At 41.2% G+C, this 20,538-nt stretch overlaps 1 protein-coding gene across 1 annotated transcript in view; it reads left to right on the top strand.

Annotated features, from left to right (window-relative positions):
* The first annotated feature begins 16,992 nt into the window (after window positions 1–16,992).
* The window catches only part of TMBIM4 (transmembrane BAX inhibitor motif containing 4), an 11,405-nt gene continuing 7,859 nt past the window's right edge, over window positions 16,993–20,538 (top strand). The window contains exon 1 of the mRNA XM_035897980.1: window positions 16,993–17,069. Within this exon, the coding sequence (XP_035753873.1) occupies window positions 16,993–17,069 (77 nt within the window). The remainder of the gene's footprint in view (window positions 17,070–20,538) is intronic.

Genomic DNA, 20,538 nt, shown 5'->3' with positions numbered 1-20,538 from the left:
ATCACCCACCACTTTGAAAAAAAGCACCAGCTTTGAGATGCCGCCAGCATCTTAACACCACACAGCACCGCTCCACCCTCATTTCTCCACTTCCTGGACACATTCTGAAAATTGCTGAGCAGTGGCATTACCCACACTTGGAAGCTGCCTCTGAAAGACCGTTCCTTCCCGTCACAAATCCCATACAGCAAGAGATGGTACATGTGGATGCATACTCCCCTGTTTCTCAGCCTAGTCCTGGGCAGAGAGGGTACACGAAGGGCTGTAGTCCTCCTCTACTCCACCCTCTAGCACTGCGCTGAGCCATGGTTAAAGTAGCAGCAGGGAGTGGGACTCCCCTTTCTCAGCCCTTCAGTCACCTTACACCCATGCCCTTCTCCAAGTAACGGCTTCACCTGTGTCTAAACCCGGCCAAGGCGACATGAACAGATGGACACTGCAGCATCAGAGAGACTGCTGTAATCACTAGCAAATGTAGCAGACGTACCAAAAATGCATCACAGACCACTAAAACTGAATACTTTTATAATTTTATTTTCCAGCGCAGAAGGCACTGACATCTTTTGGTGTCCATTCTTCAGTCCCACAAGACCATGACAATCTTGTAGGAATGCTGCAGCCAAGTAAAAGAAGGTCGCCGGCTCTTGTGGGTATCAGGAAGCACGGTTTTTTTTCCGGGTTAGGCTGGAGAAATGGCCCATTGCCAGTACCCTTTCAGTAACATTTTTCTGCTGGTCCTTAAACTGTTTTCTTTTTCCGTCCAGTCACAGGGATGTGACTTCCAAACCACTGTGTTCAGGAGGAGTGTTCTTTGCTCACTTGTCTGTTTTGGGAGGAGAGAACAGAAAGGTTTGGCGCTTACTGTTTTCTACAGGTATACTTTAATGGCAGGAGCCTGCAAGAGGAAATAATGTGAAAGATTTCAAAGATCTTGGCTGACTGGCAGTGAAACTCAAAGTATATAGAAAATTTTCTAGTGTCTGGTGCCTAAAAAAACCCCAATTAGATGGAGAGACAGAGGCATTACAAGTGAGAATAGCAGGAAATCCCAAAGCTGATCTCTGCGACGCTGTGTCTTGACACAGTGCAAGGGAACTGCAGGTGTTCAAGAGCCCCGAAAACAGAGCTGTGAGAAACAACTCTTATTCCAACCAGGCTTGAGCTTTTTCCTCCCTTGTGCATTCTCCATCTGATTTCCTACATCTCTCACCATGTCTCCTTTTAACTTTTTGGTGCTTGTTCTACTCCCAAATTCCTCCCTTCTGGATTCCCTACTGCCCTTTTAGCGATCCTTTGAATACTTTCTTCCCTCCTTTTCGGTCCCATACGGTCACATACAAGAAATCGGAGAGTGGACGACTATCTAGCTTAAAGGAGACAGAAAATCTTTCAGAGAGTGCTCTAAGAGGTTTACCTCAAATCATACACATTATCAACCCAAAGTAACCCAAATTCAACTTACATGAATATATAAAGATAGGCATCATTTCCATGAATATATAAAACATGGATGCAGGACTTCCAAAGGAGATCTGCACATCACTAAATCAGCCAGAAAAGAACACTTTCACTCTTCGATAGGCTGATGATTTGCTAATAATGTTGTCAAGCACAAGGGCCCCTCGTTAACAAGTTCTAATGACTGATGGCACAAGGAAGAATTGCATGAAGACCAGGACAGGTTACAAAAGCTATGATTCTGCTGCCACCTGAGGTTTTCTTCTGGAAATACAACCGTTGTATGGAAGGGATTGCACAAAAATTGGGATGTAGATAGCAAGGGAACCCCGAGGGTCATTAGAAGAGCCTCGCCAATGCAAGAAGAGGAGACTGTCCCCATGGGCAGCCCAAAGCTGACACCTTTTCCAATCCTGCACAGGAGCTGTACAAGGTGTTCTCAGCGCTCACCGCTGCCAGCAAGGGCAGTTCCGCCCTCACCGTCCTGGGCCTCCTCCTTGCCTTGTGCTGGCACCAGGGCTTTTGCAGGCTCCAACCGAGACAGATCAGAGAAGTGATCCAACTAAAATTAAAGGGGCATCTAGAATCCCATGCCCAAATTTGGGTCCCCCAATACAAGAAGGCGGCATCAACGAGCCTTATGGAAGTTTAGCAGAGGGCCACCACGATGGTCAGGCCTGGAGCACTTGCTCTGTGTGAAGATACTGATGGACCAGGGCTTCTTCAGCCTGGGAAGAGATGTCTTCAGGGGGACCTTACAGCAGCTTTCCAGTACCTATGAAGAGGTTATCAAGAAGACATGGGCAGGCTTTTCTCTGCAGGGTACAGCGGTACAGCGAATGGGCAAGAGACAAGGGGCATAAGTAGAACGAAGAAGTTCAGACTGGCTATATGGAAAACCTTTTTCATCATGAGGACAGTCAGACAAGGCTACAGGTTGCTCAAAGAGGTTGTACAGATGCCATCCTTGGAGGTTTTCAAAACCAGTCTTGAAAAAACCCTGAGCAACCTCATCTGATCTTACAGCTGAGCCTGCTTTGAGGTAGGACCAGAGATCTTCTGGGAGCTGAGGTTTTGACTTGCCCCGTGGTCCTATGATCCTTAATCCAGTTGTGTGATCTGCTTCAACTTTATATGAAAACTTAAACTAATGCTTGCAAAGTAACCAGCTAAAGCGAAGGCATTCCACCATTACCACACTGGCAATCTCTAAAACCAGACTACTGAACAACTCTCATGTAGGCTGGGGTCCACATGCATTGCTCCAGAGTGTCTACAGCATGGCAGGGAGCCTTCCCACTCCGCACACATACAGCTGTGTCAAGCAGCGTGTTAGCAATATTGGTGCCCAAATCCACACAGTCCTGATACAGCACGGGACAGAGAGGCAGTTGGGAAAATGAATGGGGTTTTTGCAAAAAGACCAGTAAATATAAAAAATGAAATTATATACATTTGAACATTTTCCCATCTTCTGTTGTTGGTATCTGATTGTAATCAGTAGAGACCATGCTGTCATTGTGCCCAGCTTTTGATCCTGTTCTTGGCTTTCTCCTCCTGTTGTGAAATACCATTTTAATTGTAAAGGTTATCATCTCATACAAACTTCTCTCACTCTGGACAGGTGATGTACATTAACATACTACCCAAGCATTTGCAAGTCATGAATCAAAGCTACGCTTCTCCATCATGTTCACCATCACATCTCGCTGGCTAGAAAAAGTATAGCCTAGCTACATTTAAAAAAAAAAATCAGTAACATAGCATGCCTTTTTGAACTCTGACTCTCACCAACAGTGTTTTGGACCCTTTATCTCTGCTTCAAAGCCTGTCAAAACTTCCATCATATCCTAAAATAGTTCAAAATAAAGTTAGGCTATTTTTTGAGATCATAAAATATTAATAAACCATGAATAACAAACTATAGCTATTAAATATCTTTTGATAGCAATCTTTTTTAGCAAATTATTTTATTCTTTATTGCTTACATTCCTTATAACGGTAAAATCATTGCACAATATTTAACATTAAATCAAATAATGTTAAATGATTAAGAACATCCCCTCTCCCAATTAGATAATTTAGAAAAAAGGTTTGTTTATTGGTTTACAGAAGTTGACACTTGCTATTCCATAGCTGTAGATGTAATTTTACAGAGGGTTTGCCCTATTTTAATAACTCATCTGGCATGTATCTCCAGAACTTACTGGTATCCATACTTTCAGTGCAAATTTGAAGTAATACATGGGATCTCAGACATGACAGAGCAAAATCCAATAATTTTGGTTGATTATGGTCATCCAAAATATGTTTGTACTGGAATTATATATAGATGTGTGTGTATATATATATATATACATACATATATATATATATATATACAGCTTACATATGAGAAAAGGCAGGGAGGGAGAAAGAAAGGAGGGAGGGTGAAAAATCTGGCAAAGGAATTCACTGTCTACATTTTGCTAATGCATCAAATTCTTCCTGTTTATTAGGTTAATATTTTATTGTGCATTATAGCTCCATTGAAGCAATTTCATTTATGTTTGTGCTGGAAGAGCAAGCTGAAAAAGCCTACCACTTTCAGTGAGATTCCTTAAATTTTTTTCAAGTTGAGCAGATGCTTAAAATAAGCATACACTGGGTCAGTGCCTAACCACACTGTTCGGTATTTATTAGTAGTAGTGCGTGGCTAATATAATCGTTGCTTCCATTGTAAATTCCCTCTTCAGCTGTTCATAACTTCCAAAACCAAATTCCTTTTTGACCTTAAATTCCAAATACTTGGCCTCATGCAAAAAAAGGTTGCCAGACATATTCGTGATGACACGACAGGTCTGAGGCCAAGTCAGGGTCTGGGTCATCAGGGTCCACAGCCAGGCAGGGGTGGGACAGGGCTGGGGACAGGGTCACCTACACTATAGCTGGAGCAGGGACCAAGCCCCGGGCTGAGCTCAAATGGGGTCCCCTGACACAGAACCAGGTCACTTTAATGCCTCATTCTGCTAAGAGCTCTTCACAAAACCAGGCAACTGGGCAACACTAAGTAAATTATTTATTACCCGAAGATTTGAAAACCAAAAAGTTTTGACAGAAAGAAGCAGTTATACTCTATAGAGCACTCGCTTTCTAAATACATGTCATGCCACGCTCGTTCCTCCAGCTCTGGCTGCACATGCATACTATACAGCATGTATGAAAATCTCATTTCTGCGACATACCTTGCTATTCTGACAGATATAACAGGCAGGGCTAGATAGTATGCAAATAGTGAAAAGCTTCAGCTATTCCTATTAATACATTCAGACAAGTTTGCCAGGATAGTGAGAGATCATCACGATAAAAACAGAGGCACTGTAACTAAATATTGTGCTCTGTATAATGCAAAAATTCCACTTCAAAAAGCACAACAGTAAATTGCAAACTTAAAAAAACCACCATGTGATGATCATTACCCTTCTGCTTTTGAATATAGACTGGATATTCACTGAAGGGCTTTTATACAGAGTGTCCTATACATTCCCTCCACCATTTCTTCATTAAATGTAATGCAGTTGAGTTTTGTCATCAAAATTAAGAAATAACCTTGCAACACTTTCAGAGGGGCTGAAGTTCATATTACTCTTTTTTAGTACAAATTATGACAGTGCTGTTGAAGAAGTGCAAATGTATTTGCAATACTGAGACTGTCAACACCTTCTTTTTCTTACCTTTACAGAAAAGAAATGTTTAAAACAGACATTGAAAAGATGGGGTTAGTATGAACACCAGTGGTAATAGAGAGTGTTTTACATTGAGTTGTACTGGAGGCTTTCAAAGCCCATTTAATCTTAGGAAAAATCTATTGGTATTGCAGGTTTCAATTATTGGCAACACGGGTTCCTCAACTGATGTTGACAGGGCAAATCCATTTTCAGTGCGGTTATAAAAGGATTGACAGAGATGTGGGAGATTATGCACCATCACACGCCTTGAAAGGGTGCTGAAAATGCTTTTGTTCTGTACGTGGCAGGATTAAAGAATTTTTTGCCTTTCTACCCCCTGCTGCTCCTCTTACCTCACAGTAATTAGGATAAATGACCTTCAGTTTGACCCTCTTCAATGCCTGCAGTGCATAAATGCAGTGTATAAGATAACACAGGTGCTACACTTAATCCCCAGTTCAGCAAAGCACTTAAATGTGTATTTTGAGACCAGACTTAAAGGTATGTTTAAAAAGAAACAGTTCTTAACGGCACTGGTGAATTGGGGCCTTAACACATGTTCACGGTCATTGCCCAAGGAAACCATGAGTTAATGTAAATCTGTGGAGAGCAGCACTTCCTCCACGCCACACGCCAGTAATGCAGCCATATTGCCCAGCACGGTCTGTCCTGGACTCTGTACCCCCACGTATATGAATCGCACTTGAGTGTTCCTCCTTCCTCCGTGTTCCAGTTTTCTTCAGGAGCATCATTTGATGGCATCTACCGAGAACCAGCTGACATGGGTGTTGTCCAGGGTGGAAGTAACATTAACAGCCCTGGTGTCCCATGGTGTGGCAAGATGTATGGAGCACTGTGTAGCCACACCTGGAAGCAGAAAACCCCAAACACAAATCCAGACCAAATTCTCAAACCAAAAGTACTCTCCAGCAAACGTTTTTTTCTTTGGGAATGTATTTTAATGTAGTCTACAACAGGATACCTCGTCTAGTGTAAGCAAATATTTTAATAAAGTCTGACACAAAATGGAATTGCCAGTATTTATTTCTATTTTGTAATTAAGACTTCCACATTATTTTTTTCTTAATATAAAGCAGAAAAGTGCATTCTCTGAGAAATATCCATCTAGTTCAAGTAAGTTTGGATGAAGAAACCTAGGCATAAGGTAGCTTTGGAATTCTCAATTGCTCAGTAGAAAGAAAAGGACCAGTATTTTACACATGCCTGTGTGGTCTCAGGAAAATCACTTTCACAGGCAATAGTTACCAGCACAGAAAGGAATTAAATGAAGTAAACAGTCATCTTAGGTTATGAATTTGAATGTAACATTGGCTGATGACAACACAGAAAAAATAAGACTATAAATGAAAGCTTAACTTCAAGTGTAATGGCTTTGAACTTTTTCTATAGTGTTCCAAGTACAAATTAGGGGGTTTTACCATAAATAAATGTTTGGTGGATAAAGCCTGTAAGATTTGCTGGCAGAGATGCATGGCCACAGCTATAAATATGTGGGAAAACCTAATAGTTCAAATTTACTCCAAAGGTCATCTGGAGTATAAATGTATTCTCAGAAAAATTATGCAGAAATTTTATCATTCTCTTCTTCACATGGGCTGAGATTGCAGGAAATAAGTAAGTCCTCACAAAATATAATGACAGGAAGAGAAAAACGCCTGTGCTGTGACTGAATCCAGTTTCTTCTAACAAATTATTATGTGTTCTGTGACATAAATTCCAAGCATTAACCACTTCCATAGGCACGAAGCCAGAAGAATAGCACTGTTAAGACCGGTTTCAGCTAGCCCCTGGAATATTTTACTCTTGAAAAGGTTGCATTTTCTAGACAAAGGAGGTTTACATGCAGCTTGGCAAGAAGTTAATGTGAAAAGGAAAAACTAAAACATAACATCAACTCGCAACTGTAAAGCTTCAATTTCTGAATGAAAGAGTTTCCACTGTTTCCTCATCTGTTTTGCCTATATATTAGCCAGGAAACATATATAATCAATATGTGAGTTACAGTGCACAGATGTTCTTAAGACTTGTTAATGTGGGATGCAACTCCTCTATCATAAAGGGAAAATGCAAAGTCATTTACCTCGCTTACATCCAATACTCGGGCCACAGGGGAATGTGCAAGAAGTGGTGTGTTTGCCAGAATAAAAGGTAAGAATAAACATATGCCAGGGAGGATACCAAAGACTTTTCCTTTTCATTTGCTTGCAGACAGGCAGAAGGTCCCAGGAGCACTCTTGCACTGGAAGTGTTTCCAGGATGGCTGTAAGAGATCCCTGTTCACGCTCTTGTCCATAATGAATGGGAATAAGCTACACTTCGTGGGAGCACCTACATGCTAATTAGTACCATTTCTTCTGCAATTATATTTTAATTAAACAATCTTTAACAGAAATCAGACTGACAGCAAGTGCACCCAAAAACAAGCATGCAAAAAGCCTGTGCCTCTTCAGCTTCAGCGACAGCGAGCTTGGATTCTCCGTCACCGCTGCAAAATTGTTACAGACAACACAACATAATAAAACTCAAGAGAATTATTACAGTATTTCCATATGTTCATAAATTAAATAAAACCATGTACAGATACCTTCTATCACCTCTGATGTCTCAATACCCCCTAGCCAATGAGTTATTTGTAACATTCTTGACAGCAAAAGATAAGTCAATTTTCCCTTCTTTGTCCTATTCTAAACATTCATCCCGTTGAGTGGAATTTCAAGTCATTTAGTTAAAATTTTCCTCCTATTAAAACCACCCAGCAGCCTTCAAAAACCCACACCAAAATAAACATAGATAAAATTAACACTTACAAGACTCGGATTGCATACAGCACCACCTACCTGGCCTGCTAGCTCCAAGGGATGGCCACCAACCTCACCCAAAGATTGCACATACACATGGTGGAATATGAGGGCACATCTCTACTGATTCTGGCTTAGTCATCTAGTACAGAGTAAGCTCCAAGTCCCCTTACTGATTTGTATTTCTTGCTAAAGATACTCACCCCAAATTTCAGAAAACTTGTATTATTTAATGTTGCACTGCTCATGATGTTTCTTTTCAGCCAGACCTTCAGGAAAACTATAATTATTTAAAGCATACTGAAATAAAACCTCGACATGACCAGGAAGTTTTAAACAGTAGAGCTGAAATATGCACTGTTTCCAAGATGTTCAAGTTGCTCCTGAACATACTTCAAATTACAAGCAAGGTCAGTCGCTGGGCTTCTGTACTCTTAAGCACAGGCAAATAAAGAAAACTAGGAAAAAAAAAACCCCAAACATTTCCTGAACGGAATCATGCAAAAAATGAATGTTTTGAACATCAAGGAGGAGTACCCATTATTAAAACAAGCAACCATCAATATTAAACCAACATTCAGCCTTATTTCAAAGTAATGTCTGTTATTTATATTTTTTCACACACTTTGGACTACTTTGCCATAACTCACTGTTACATCCAGTCCAACATTTCCATATGAAATCTCTGAAATTGCACAAAGGTGATAGTCTTAAAGCTAGTGTAGATCAAAACCGCTGCCAAAAATAATAGAATATCTCATCAGTATCTTCAGCACCAACCCATTCATTGGAAGACCCTGCTTATATCCATGTGCAACACAGATTGTCTGAGAAAGTTAAGACTGTTTCAACCGAGAAGATAAAGAAATACTGGGCAAGGTCTTAGTAAGGCAGCAATCTTGTTTTCATACAGCAGCATTGTTTCTAGCCTACACCTGCTTCAAAAAATTAATAGCGTATGTTTGATTCTGAGTATCCACTCTGTGGACTTCAAAGAACTTTTCCTCTCCAATGGGCAAGTTTCCACTGAAGTTTTCTGTTGTATCTCTGATGGTTTTAAGTTAATATGGGGGTGCAAGGTTTTTCATAGAACGCTGAGCATTATTTATAGAATAGAATTTATAGAATTGTAACAGCTTCATGGTCCTTTTCCCCTTTTTGTCACCACTATTACTCTCTTTTCACTGCTGTGTCCACAGAATTAAAACTAATAGTTGAAAAGAGAGTGGCACAAGGGTGCCGAAGCTGGTCTCCAGGATTACAAGGCAGAGAGAACAGTGAGACTCCCTTAGAGGGGATTTTCCCTCTCTCCAGATATCGCAGTTCAGAGCAGTGATGCTGTGATCCAGAACCAGCACTGGGCATTCACAACCTACACTTGCGCTGAAGGCAGGAACAGAGCTGGAGACATCTGGGAAAATTTAAGCCTCTCTTGTATTCCTTGCATTTTGGAGCTCTTCAATCTTTCTACTTCTTCAGTCTCTCCAAAGACGAAAACAAGGTTTACAACAAAAGGAAATAATAATAATGAAGTGGTAATGTATTTTTAGAAAGAACCAAATGCTGAGTAATGAAGTGATGTAAATAAAATAGCATTATTGCTGTTCATTTTTTTTTGTGTTGCTGGAGATACAGTGGATGATTTTCTGTCCTTTGGGTGTGGATCCATGATATTTCACAAAGACTTCTCTCAGCCTACTTTTTCATCTGTGTCACAAGAGTAATGTTGGTGAGTTGGTAATGAACTTACCAGGAAAGCAAAATCTTTTATTTTTTGCTATTTAAAATTTATGTTGGTTTTAAGATATTAATTTAAAAACATTTTGCGTTTGAAAGCTACATATTTTGATACATAAACCCACTTTCTCTATTGTCAGAAACCTGATAGGGTTTTGTTAATCAAGAGCTTTTTACATGAAAGACTTTTCTGTCACAGAAAAACACGGTCCCAGAGATTTACTAATTAAAGTAGAAGCTTTCTACTTTGTTACTTCAGGACAGTGGCATCAGTGGGATGAGACACGGTGGTACACATCTAGTGCTTAGGCTGGTATAACCCAAGAGATGGAAGTTACAGTTCCACAGCCAAAATAAAACTGTGCTAAACTTAGTCTGTATTTAGAAATATCATCGATGATACCATAAATGGTATCTACATATTGCTAGATTGTTGATGAATTAAAACATCTATAAAATTCCAAAAATGCACCAGTTTTATATTTGTTTTCTAGTCTGTGTAGAAGTAACCAACTTCACAGATGCAGAATGACAGTGAGCCTCTGAAGGAAAAATCTACATTTGTATTATGAGAACTAGAAGGCACTTAACATGAGTTTTATAATTTATTGCCATCATGGGAAGCATAAATCTCAGGAAAGCATGTGAGCTTCTCAAACTATATTCCCAGCATCAACCTATTTACAGAAAGAATTTCAATGAAAATTATAATTATATGTGGGGCTGATGAAAAGCATCTTTTCCCACATCAGTGCTGCTAGAAACTGTCAGTCAAGGCATATTTAAGTATTTTTTTACCTCAGCGACAAGATTCAGGGATGCATGCTACACTAATTGTTTCCTAAAAGAAAAAGGGAAAGAAAGAACTGAATTATCTGTATTTTTATCAACGCATCATTAGAATTTTGTATCTTACCTTAGTGTATTAATTCCTCTACAAAATTCAGCACAGCACAGCCAATTAAAACCATTAGTTAAAATGTGTACGTTGCCAATTTGCCTCCAGAAAGCTCTTGCCTACAAGCAGCCAGATCATCATAACCACTGCTACAACTGGTCTCCCAAACAGAACGCATACATGCCTGAAGCTCTGCTCCTACACATCTCTCCGAAAAAAGCTACAGAATATTTAGGGTGGTTTATGCAGGTACTGTATTTCTAGAGTACCTAGTAGACAGAAGAATGTTCCCTAATATTGCCCTAAAATGCTGTTAAGACAAACTGAAACTAGGTGAATGATGCCCTCTACTTCCTGGAACAAAATGCAAAAGATTGCATTTGCAAAAGATGCAAAGATTAAGTAACATTTTCCAGCACCGCAAAATTTACACCAGTTTTTGTATTAGAAAGACAAAACCATCATGAGGTCAGAAACTTTTGTTCCCCTTAGCTCTTCAATAAAATCATACCCATTTGGAAATTTTCCAGATGTGTATTTTAGATGGAGGAGGAGTTCTGCTTGGGATTTCTTCCCCCAAAATAATATCTGACAGGACTGACACCTTCAGCTGCCTCCTAAGGGCTTCCCAAGTGTAACCACAGCAATGCAACCTCTCAGTGATGTGCAAATCTCACAGGAACGTGAAGAGAAAAGCAACGCGTCTTTGGAGAAAGTTTAAGGGAGAATTCACTACCCAGATAACGCCTAACTTCTGTCATCCACTCCATGCAGGACATAGATGCGGGCATGGCAATTTTCCAAGTATTTTGAGATTGCGTGTGCGTTTCCATCTCTGGACAAAAAGCCTAAGAAGCCCAACATGAAATATCAGCCACGGCATTTATTTCTGATACTGGCAAAGAAATATTCAAACTGTTGGCACCACAGTATTGTTGGGAACTGGCTGGTCCTGCCACGTACCTTCAGCCACACACTTTTACCCTGGTACCTGGCGTGTACCAGAGCTCCAACCTGCTGCACAGGAAAAGTTATTTTATCTGATGCTGTCCCAAACCTAAGCACTATCAAAAGGCTAATTTTTGCTCTGAGTAACATTTGAATGTGATCTCCACAAAGGAAATAGTTGGGCCAAATGTTAACTCAAACTGTGACTTCATAATTAGTTTAAGCTGCTGGAACGCAGGCTGCCACCCAAAAAGGCAATACCCGCTCCCTGCCAGCAAACTCTGTGCGCCCATCGCCTTCCTCCTGTGAGCACAAACAGCAGCCCCCACGCAGAGTAGCTCAGACTATGATCTACACATGAAGTTATTCAGTACAGAGTTACACAAAAATATGGTTGTCTGTTAAAATTCATCTTTGGAAATGTCGACTCCTGAAGTTCTTCAGGATGAGCTGCCACACTTTCCAACCGCATTCCTTCTAACCTAGGCTGACATGCAGTTGTAAACAAATCATTGTATAAAAATCAAACAAGTGAAGCAGTTTAGGAGAGAGAAAAGTCATAATCTGCCCCATGTCCATGCAAACTTCGCTAAAACTACTAGTTAATGTTGGCGATCAAAGGCTTTTTTAAGTGGGACTGTAAATCCCACCGTTACAGGATGAACTTCTGGCTCAAGCAATCTCAAAGATGGCCCTATACCACACCTTCAGAAAAGCACACAGATCTTCAAGATGATCTGCGTAGCCATCTGTATTGCAAAGCACTTCAGAAAACCAGCAGTTTAACTGCAAGGCAGTCCTGGACCTAACAATGGAGGTGCAATTCCCCTGCTCCAACGCAGGGAGAGCACCCGTGAGGCAAGGGAGCCTTCCACAGAGAAACCCTCCACTGACCTGGGAAATTCAGAATCTGCCTCAGAGTTGAAGTCCATGCTGTGCCATTTGTTTGTGGAGAGCCTGCTAGTATTTAAGGAACAAACCCAGAAGCATGGTAGGGGGCATCTGAGTCTAATTTTTTTTGAAGATACTTAATTTTTTTATAAAAGCTTTTCTTTTTTTTTTTCATTTCAATTTGTCGGAGGAGCTTATGCAGGGTTTGGGGCAGGTTTTGGACTTTTTGCATGGAATAATTTGCATCACAGCCATGTAAAATCAGATATTTCAGTCTTGCTATATCCTAGAGGACAGGAGTCTTCAGACTGAGATCCAGCACTTAGAAAATGCCTTGGAAGTGACGCTTCGGAAGCCAGTTGACAGATCACTCACTCCTTGTTACAGTTACTCTTGAAAAAGGAGAAATTAATGTTTGCATATAAAGGACTAAGTTCCCCAAAACTTAAGGTTACCGGGAGATTCATAAATAACTATCTTAATACTTTAACCATCACATCCTTCAGAGGCCTCACAGAGATGATTAAGCAGAATCCTGCCCCAGCAGTGATTTTCACTTAAAAGAAAAGTGGTAGCATCTAAACCATAGCTGCTAACTTTGGACATAGTGCTTCAAAAGAACTGCGCAACAGTTGTGAACAATTACGTATTTTGGCCAGGAATCATGAAAGCACCATTAAAAGGTTTGCTTGCAATTACAGTTATTTTGTTGGCAGGTATTAATGAAAGTGTTTAATATTTTAGCAGAGATATTAGATTTCTAATGAGATTAGATGCCTAACACCAAGTATTAGACTTAATGAATCAATCGCTTTAATGGCTGACTCATTAAGATATACAGACAACCATCTTTAACGGCGGCTTCATTAAGTTATAGAGACAACCATCTTCTAAAATAATTTTTAAATCTATTTTTCTCAGGCAAGGATCTCTAAAAAGCAAAAGCAGTATTGGATAACAGGATTAGGACTAATACAATGCAGAAGTGCTCCAAATGATGCATGCTTACAGAATGCTCAGTAAGATCTCATGCAGATGACAGTAGGCCAAGTTCAGGGATTTACAGTACAAATTTACCTGGATCACTCATTTTCTTAGCATAACTACCACTACAACATAATTCTGGCTGCTTTTCTGCATTCTCGGTACCAACCATTTCTAAAACAGGCTTAAAATCAAACACTGCTGTCAAAAATACCTTCCCTTAAATTATGTAAGTGTACTTGACCTACCAATTTGATATGGTTGTGCTTTCCTGAAAAGCAAAAGACATACAGGGCATGTCTCAATGTGGACTTTCCCCTTGTTTATGTAACTCAGATGCCTCGCTTTTAGGAGGGAGGGAGCTCAAGCACAGCTGGGGTCTTAGTAGAGGACCTTTTTGCAAGACCAAGACGGGACCTACCTACTACAGCCCACTCAACCAGCACATACCCTAAAGTTGGCTGTTATTAACCACAGTGTGGACATTTTGATCCCAAGTGGTAGTGGGCTGACAGCCACCACAGGGATTACAGATCTGTTGTGTGCAAATCCACTCTCTAGCCTGCTCACCTCTTAGTAGAGACAACCTTCTGGAGAAGGTAGCACTGTGGATTTTTTACTGAACTGGATAACACATGTTTTGTAGAGGTAATGCCGCTAATACCAATCCTTGTAGGCAAAACCTGCAGAGGTGGACATAGAGTGCAATATATAATCAAGTCTTTTTAAATGAACAGGGGCTGCTGAGCTGCTTTGTTGCTGCAGGAGAAGTGATGCTTCTGCTTTTTAAGTCACAGCATTAACCCTTGGCATTAATATACCTCAACCTTAAAAGCATTGGAAAAATCTCACCCTAATTCCACTTCCAAAAAACCTGAGCAGTTTTTCACAGGAGGCAGGGTTTGTCCAAACAACATCTTCAACAGGACAAATGGGGATGATGCAGACAAGAATGCTGAAAAAAATGCTGGATTGTCCAGCCCATAATCTCTTTACAAAGGTACCACACACCAATGAACAATATTTCTCCGGCACATCATTCAAAAGCATGTTTTAAAAGGAACATCTAGCTAAAAATTCAATAGTGATTATCCAAACCTCTGGCTGACTAATAGACCACTGTTCTTCCTGCTAGTATCTGAGAATGGCAAGATTACACAAGACTCACTAATGTTCTTAAAAATGGTATTTAAATATTAGTTAACACTAGGAAACACTCAGGTGAGAGACCTGTCTTCAACTTTTTTCTCCTTTGCTGGACCAAGTGTGGTGTTTAGGGATCTGTACTATTCTTTTCTGACTGCTGTTCCAGAAAGGCGCCTTGAAGCAATGTGGACGTACTTTGCTATGTCTGGAGCCATGAGCTTTGTTTCTGCCTCATGCCTGACACACGTATCCTGAGACTTAACACTGGTCTGCTTCAGGCAACTAAATAATTAAGCTGGTGCATAAGCAAAGGGTTTGCCACTGACCCACTTCCCGAAGAGCCTGCGTGAGGCTGCCAACAGCCTTGTTCCGTCAGCACCAGAACAAACGTCTCACTCCACTTTTGCCTTCCCTCCATATTTTTCAATGCTGTGAAGCTCCAGCAAGTGTCTTGAAAGCCATTCAGTTGTGGAAGAAAAGTGTGGGAAAACTAAGGGTTGCTCGATGGGTAACAGCACTCCATGGCCCAAAGCCCCCTTGGTGCCCTTGGCGTTTTTGCCTCAAGACAGGTGAAAGACAGTGAAAATCTCAAGTTTCTTTCCCCAGACCCAGTTTGGGGCATTGCAGGACTCGCAAGTAGCTGCTGCACATTGGGGTCAACCCGCGCGTGATGGCAGCGTGAGATGAGGTAACTTCAGGCATGCCTTGTGCCTTAGGAAGCCACTCCAGACAAAACCCTGGTGCAGGCAGTGCCCGAGGGCGAGCTGTGCCCTCCTCTCCTCCTGGCTCTCCCAGCATCAACATGCGCCCAGAACAGAGGGGGCCATACTTTGTGTAGGCACTTCTGCACTGATAAAGCTGTCCTAGCAGAGACAGGGACTGCATCTCCATCAAAGGAGGTTTGCTGACTTGGTTTTATGGGTGAACCTACAGCAGCAACAGGCCTGCTCTTCGCAGAAATAACCAATGCCCTCATGTTTTTTGCCAGCTCCCCCTCCCCCTTTTCTACCCTTGCTGCGTCCGCAACCCAGCTGATATATTTTCCATATATGCAGGGTGCCATTGCTTAAGCATTGGCATTCAGTGCCTTTTAGGATGCTCTGGGGTACCCAAGGCATCTGCATGGCTTTGCAGATATAACAGAGGATTTACAGAAGCTTGGTGCCTTTCTGGAGGAGAAAATGGAATTGAGATTGATACCCTGAGGGCCATAAAATGGCACCAGACACTTATGTTTAGGCATCTGCATGCCACCCCTATTTCCATTGACAGTAATGGTTGCTTAGGCACTTCGTACACATCTAGATAACTATTTATAGGCACCTAAATGCAGTTGTCTTCATCTGGAGCTGAATCCTGCTCTTCAATGTCTCCAGAGTAGACCTGACCAACAGCCGCAAAGCCATTGTTATTTTAAATGCATGATTTTTTTTTCCTTTAACAGCATACAGACCATTACTGTTGTTACACACGGGAGTTCTTATCAGGATCTGATTGCACTAGACACTCAAACAGAAATTAGCAAATCTGACCTCAACTTTTCAAAATGCCAAGAAAAAAAAGGTTCAGAATTAAAAGCATTCATGACAAAATAAGCAGAAAGGTTTAGATAAACTAATGAGTACAGCCAGGTTTGAGATGACAGAATGACTAGCCATTACAGGTGATGTAGGCAGTCCAGTGAAGACAATTAAAGCACATTGGAATTTGTACAGAAAGAGTAGTTAAGTGTTTTATAAACAGACGCCATATGGCACTCCCCAAAATCAAGCAGCTCTTACTGCTAAATTAAAGCTGAACAAAATAATAGCAAACTCAAACCAGGGTATGTTTTGATGTTTCATTCACAGAAACAAATTCAAGAATGCTTCCCCTTCTATTTCACGAGGCAGTGCAGCTATTAAATTGGTTTAGTTTGTAACATTACCTCCATGCAAAAAAAAAAAAAAAAAAAGGAAAAAAAAAAAAAAAAATCTCTTCTTCCATAAAAAAAGGAAAAATTACCTACAACTGGGCTGTCAGTGTAGCACTCTATATTTCCCCAGGATTCAGTCTTACACATGGAATAAAATGGTAATGCTCTTTTTTTTTTAAACTCCAGCAGTTACTGAAATAACAAAGGTGGGATTATAAGCACAGACAGCTTTCAGCTTGATCCTGACCTTCAAATATAAAATACCTCAGCTTGTCAAAATAAGATTGTACCCTTGAAAGATATGAGAGTTGCATAGATGGACAAACACCTTGGGAGAAGACTTTTAATGCTAGGATTAATTTATTAACTACCAGCACCACTCTACTAACTGCAGAGATGTATTGATCCTGAAGTCCTGTTTTCAAAAGGAAACATACCCACCCTGACCCCCTTCAAAATGTCATACCAAATCGCATCAGTCAAACCAACATGTCTGTTGAAGAGCTGTTCACAATCCTTAAAATAAAGGTCCAGGCAGCTAACTTCCGCATCGTGCTCCATGGCAGGTAAGCTCATGCCCCCCACATCGATGGATTAGTGCCACCAAGGCAGCTCAGTTCCTAGCTGCAACCCATTTCTTACTGCACCTGAGACCTCCAGTGAGTCCAAGACCCAAAACTAACCTGGCATGTCTTATCAAGAATGCACAGGAAAAAAAAAAAAAGAGCTAATCGAGTTACAGTATGTTGAGGTATAATGAAAAAATATATAAAGCGGATGGAATTTAGTGGAAAAAAGAATATACATATCATTAGGCAAAGATGAGGGCTCTAGGAAACTGAAGGAACATTGAGAGAAGTTTTCGATCCTGGAATAATGAAAGGTCGGCTTGATGACCTGCTTGCTAAAGGGTAGAGCCTTTCTTATGAAACTGTAAGTACTAAAGAAGATAAACTCTCTTCCCTTGATCAGTGGATTTGAAAATTCACCATTGGGGACTTTAGAGCAACAGATGGCACATCTGTCCCTGAATTTCTTTGTGATTTTCCTGCCCTGTAAGAACATCATGACAGTTTTGCAGCTACGTACTGTACATTTCGAAATATAATTTGGAAGAACTTTGCAGTTACAAGATTGTCTCCACTTGTCACAGAGAACTTTGTATTTTGAGTGTGAGGATAATTTCACAGTAACTCACATTTCTTCAAATTAAGATTCCTCAGGGTCACACAATAAAATGATCCCTCTAACTTAACTAACCAGCTATTTTGAAATTGAGAGAACAAAGTTCACCTGGGGATAAATTAATGGTTAATGGCCATGCAGATGCACCTATATAATCAAACTTCTCTCCTCCATTTTCCCACATCGCTTTGCATCTGAACAGCGCGTACCGTGCCACTCTGAACACAAATTGCCTGGATGTTACCTCCTTGTTGGAAGGCTGGCAGGCAGCCACGGGGCCCCAATGTGTGACTATGCACTCCTGGAACCGCACACCCTGCACTCCAGCAACGTTACAGCAGTCGCGTCTCCTGCGTTTGTACGGAGCCATGCAGAGGTCACGGGCTTTGCAATCTGGGAAGAGGAGACCGCTTAGTCCTGCCTCAACAACAGCCGTGATGATGTGAAGATACACAGATGTATATCAAAGCGATGCTGAGAGGGGTCACTCTGGGAACACTGCTCAAAGCTGCAGCAAATGAAGGGTGTCTGGCACAATTATTTAAAAACAAACCTCTGGAAAGAAGCAGAATCCTGACAATGCTCCAAGTACCTTTCCCAAGTACCTCCGAGTGCCAGATGGACTTTTTCCAGCAAAGCCACCGATTATGTGTAACACAGACAAAAGGCACAGAGGAGTCCGTGGTCCTTAACCAGGGCTCTAGTGAGAGCGAGCTTCCTTCCCCCATACCGGAGTCCAAACCAGAACCCGGAGAACAGAAAGCTCTTTCACCCCTGCACGCACGCACGCAGAGTGGAAGCGTCTCGCCAGTCCTAAGCAAGTCACTGTGGGACTGCAGCAGTTTCAAATAAAAATAGTGTGATGGAGGTATGTTTATGGAAACATCAAATACAGAAAAGAAAGGCAATGTAAAACATACTTTGCTTTTTATAAGGTATATTTAGCATTTTATAAGGTATACTTTCCCAAGTGAGGAATGGAAAATTGCAAAGACATTGAAAGCACTCAGCCAGGCTCGGTGTTATTAAACCTTGGTTCAGTACAGTCACTCCAAAGCGCACTCTGTGCGCCTGCAAGTAACAGAGAAAGATCTTAGGACAAGAGCGATGCTCTTGTTTGGCACGAAAATCGCAGGCTTTATCAGTATTGCAGATGGAAATAATTTTTCCATTCCCATCTGCGGCAACCCTGGCAGATTGTGCTCATGAGTAGCGTCGTTGAGTCACTTGCTGCTTTGTCTCCTGCCTTTCTGAATAAGCCCTTTACTACTTCTTGGCAGCTTACATCCGACTAACGTCTTCCACGCGGGAGGCGGGCATGTGGAAGTGCAAAGGTGCACATGCCTCTTCCCTGCAATCTCCTATCTCCCAGCCTGTGCTGAAACCCCCAGCTAACTATGCCACAGCTTTACCCTGATGACTCCTTAAGAAGTTCTCAACTTTTCACCTTGAATCTTCCTTCAGTGCAGTTTAAGCCACGCTGCCTCTTACGTGATACGTTCTCCACAGCAGAACTGCAACAGCCTTTTATGAAGTATTTGAAGACTAGTATTACGTCTCTCCTTCAGTCTTTTCTAGGCTCAGACTACCTGCAAGTCTGCAGGAGCTGACTCAACTCCAGTGCTCTGAAATTTTCTGCTTCTCACACAGAAGTGAGGCTGCCTCTAAGAGGTATTTTCAAGAAAATTGCACATCACGTATTAGAAGAAGGCAACAACAGATGTTTGTCCAGACTCTAAATGCTTCTTCTGGGAGAACATTGCTGCTGTCCTTCTGCAGAGGCATGCACAAGAAAGCACACAGTGTAATTATTTCAAAACAGTTACTATTCAGCAATGCAAACAATGCATAAATCTCCAAATTCAAGATTAAAGCTGAAAGATCCTGCTCTGCAGCAACTAAAAATGCAAAATGGCCTTAGGAAAACCATAAATACATTCCAGAATATAAAGTCATGTTCATAATTTTTCTATCTGCAACTGAAATGTAGTATCTTAAGTCAACTCAGTAGAACTTTGCTCAAAATTATTTCATCACAGAATCATGTAATTTATTTACTTCTCCCTTGAGAATCTGAATACAGTAGAGGCCCCTATTTTCCAATTTTTAAAAGCACTTGATCTGAGACCAATCTATTACATATATTTCTAAAATGTCTATCACTTTAGTTCCTTGGCACACTTTAGATAATACTCACAAGTTAAAGAATAACATATTACGCTCCACATCCCAAAATCTTAGCCTTTGTGGATTCCTAAATGTAAGCTACCATCTTGGGTAACTTTTGGGGAGGCAATTCCACAAGTACAATGTCTGACCGTACAAAGTGCCCGAGAAATGTTGAGCATCATTGTGTCCTATTGAATTAAGCTGAGTTTACTTTGAAGGATAGGACACATAACTAGGCTGAATAAAATTCTACTTTGCATTAAAGGTTTATAGAAGTGAAACTTGTCTCTAGTGGGATATACATGGATAATGACCACTAAGGCCTGAAGCCTCTTCTATCCATTATTGCTGAAGGCACCTACGTGTTCATAGGCGTGAGCAGCCCCAGCTTGCTGGAGAACCCTTTCTGCATAGCAGCTAGAGGTGAATCAAAGATGAAAACTAGTAAAAGGGCCTTTTTTTTCAGTCATTGGAACTTCCTCTCCAGAACTTTCAGACCTAAAACAGAGACAGGAATCGGTGTTTAAGATGAACACAACCACAACGTTTCCTCAAGCCAACCTGACTCGGGCGCAGGGCAGCCCCGGGCGGGTAAGCGACACTGCGCTGCAGAGCCCTTCACAGGAAACCCAGTCCTACCCTACTCACACAAATCCCGCACGTAACAGCTAAAGGGCGCGG

Source organism: Egretta garzetta, unplaced genomic scaffold (genome assembly GCF_000687185.1).
Source record: "Egretta garzetta isolate BGI_Z169 unplaced genomic scaffold, ASM68718v1 scaffold837, whole genome shotgun sequence".
Classification (NCBI taxonomy): Eukaryota; Metazoa; Chordata; class Aves; order Pelecaniformes; family Ardeidae; genus Egretta; species Egretta garzetta.
Note: the sequence above shows the minus strand (reverse complement) of the source record. Positions and strands in the feature narration are given on the sequence as shown.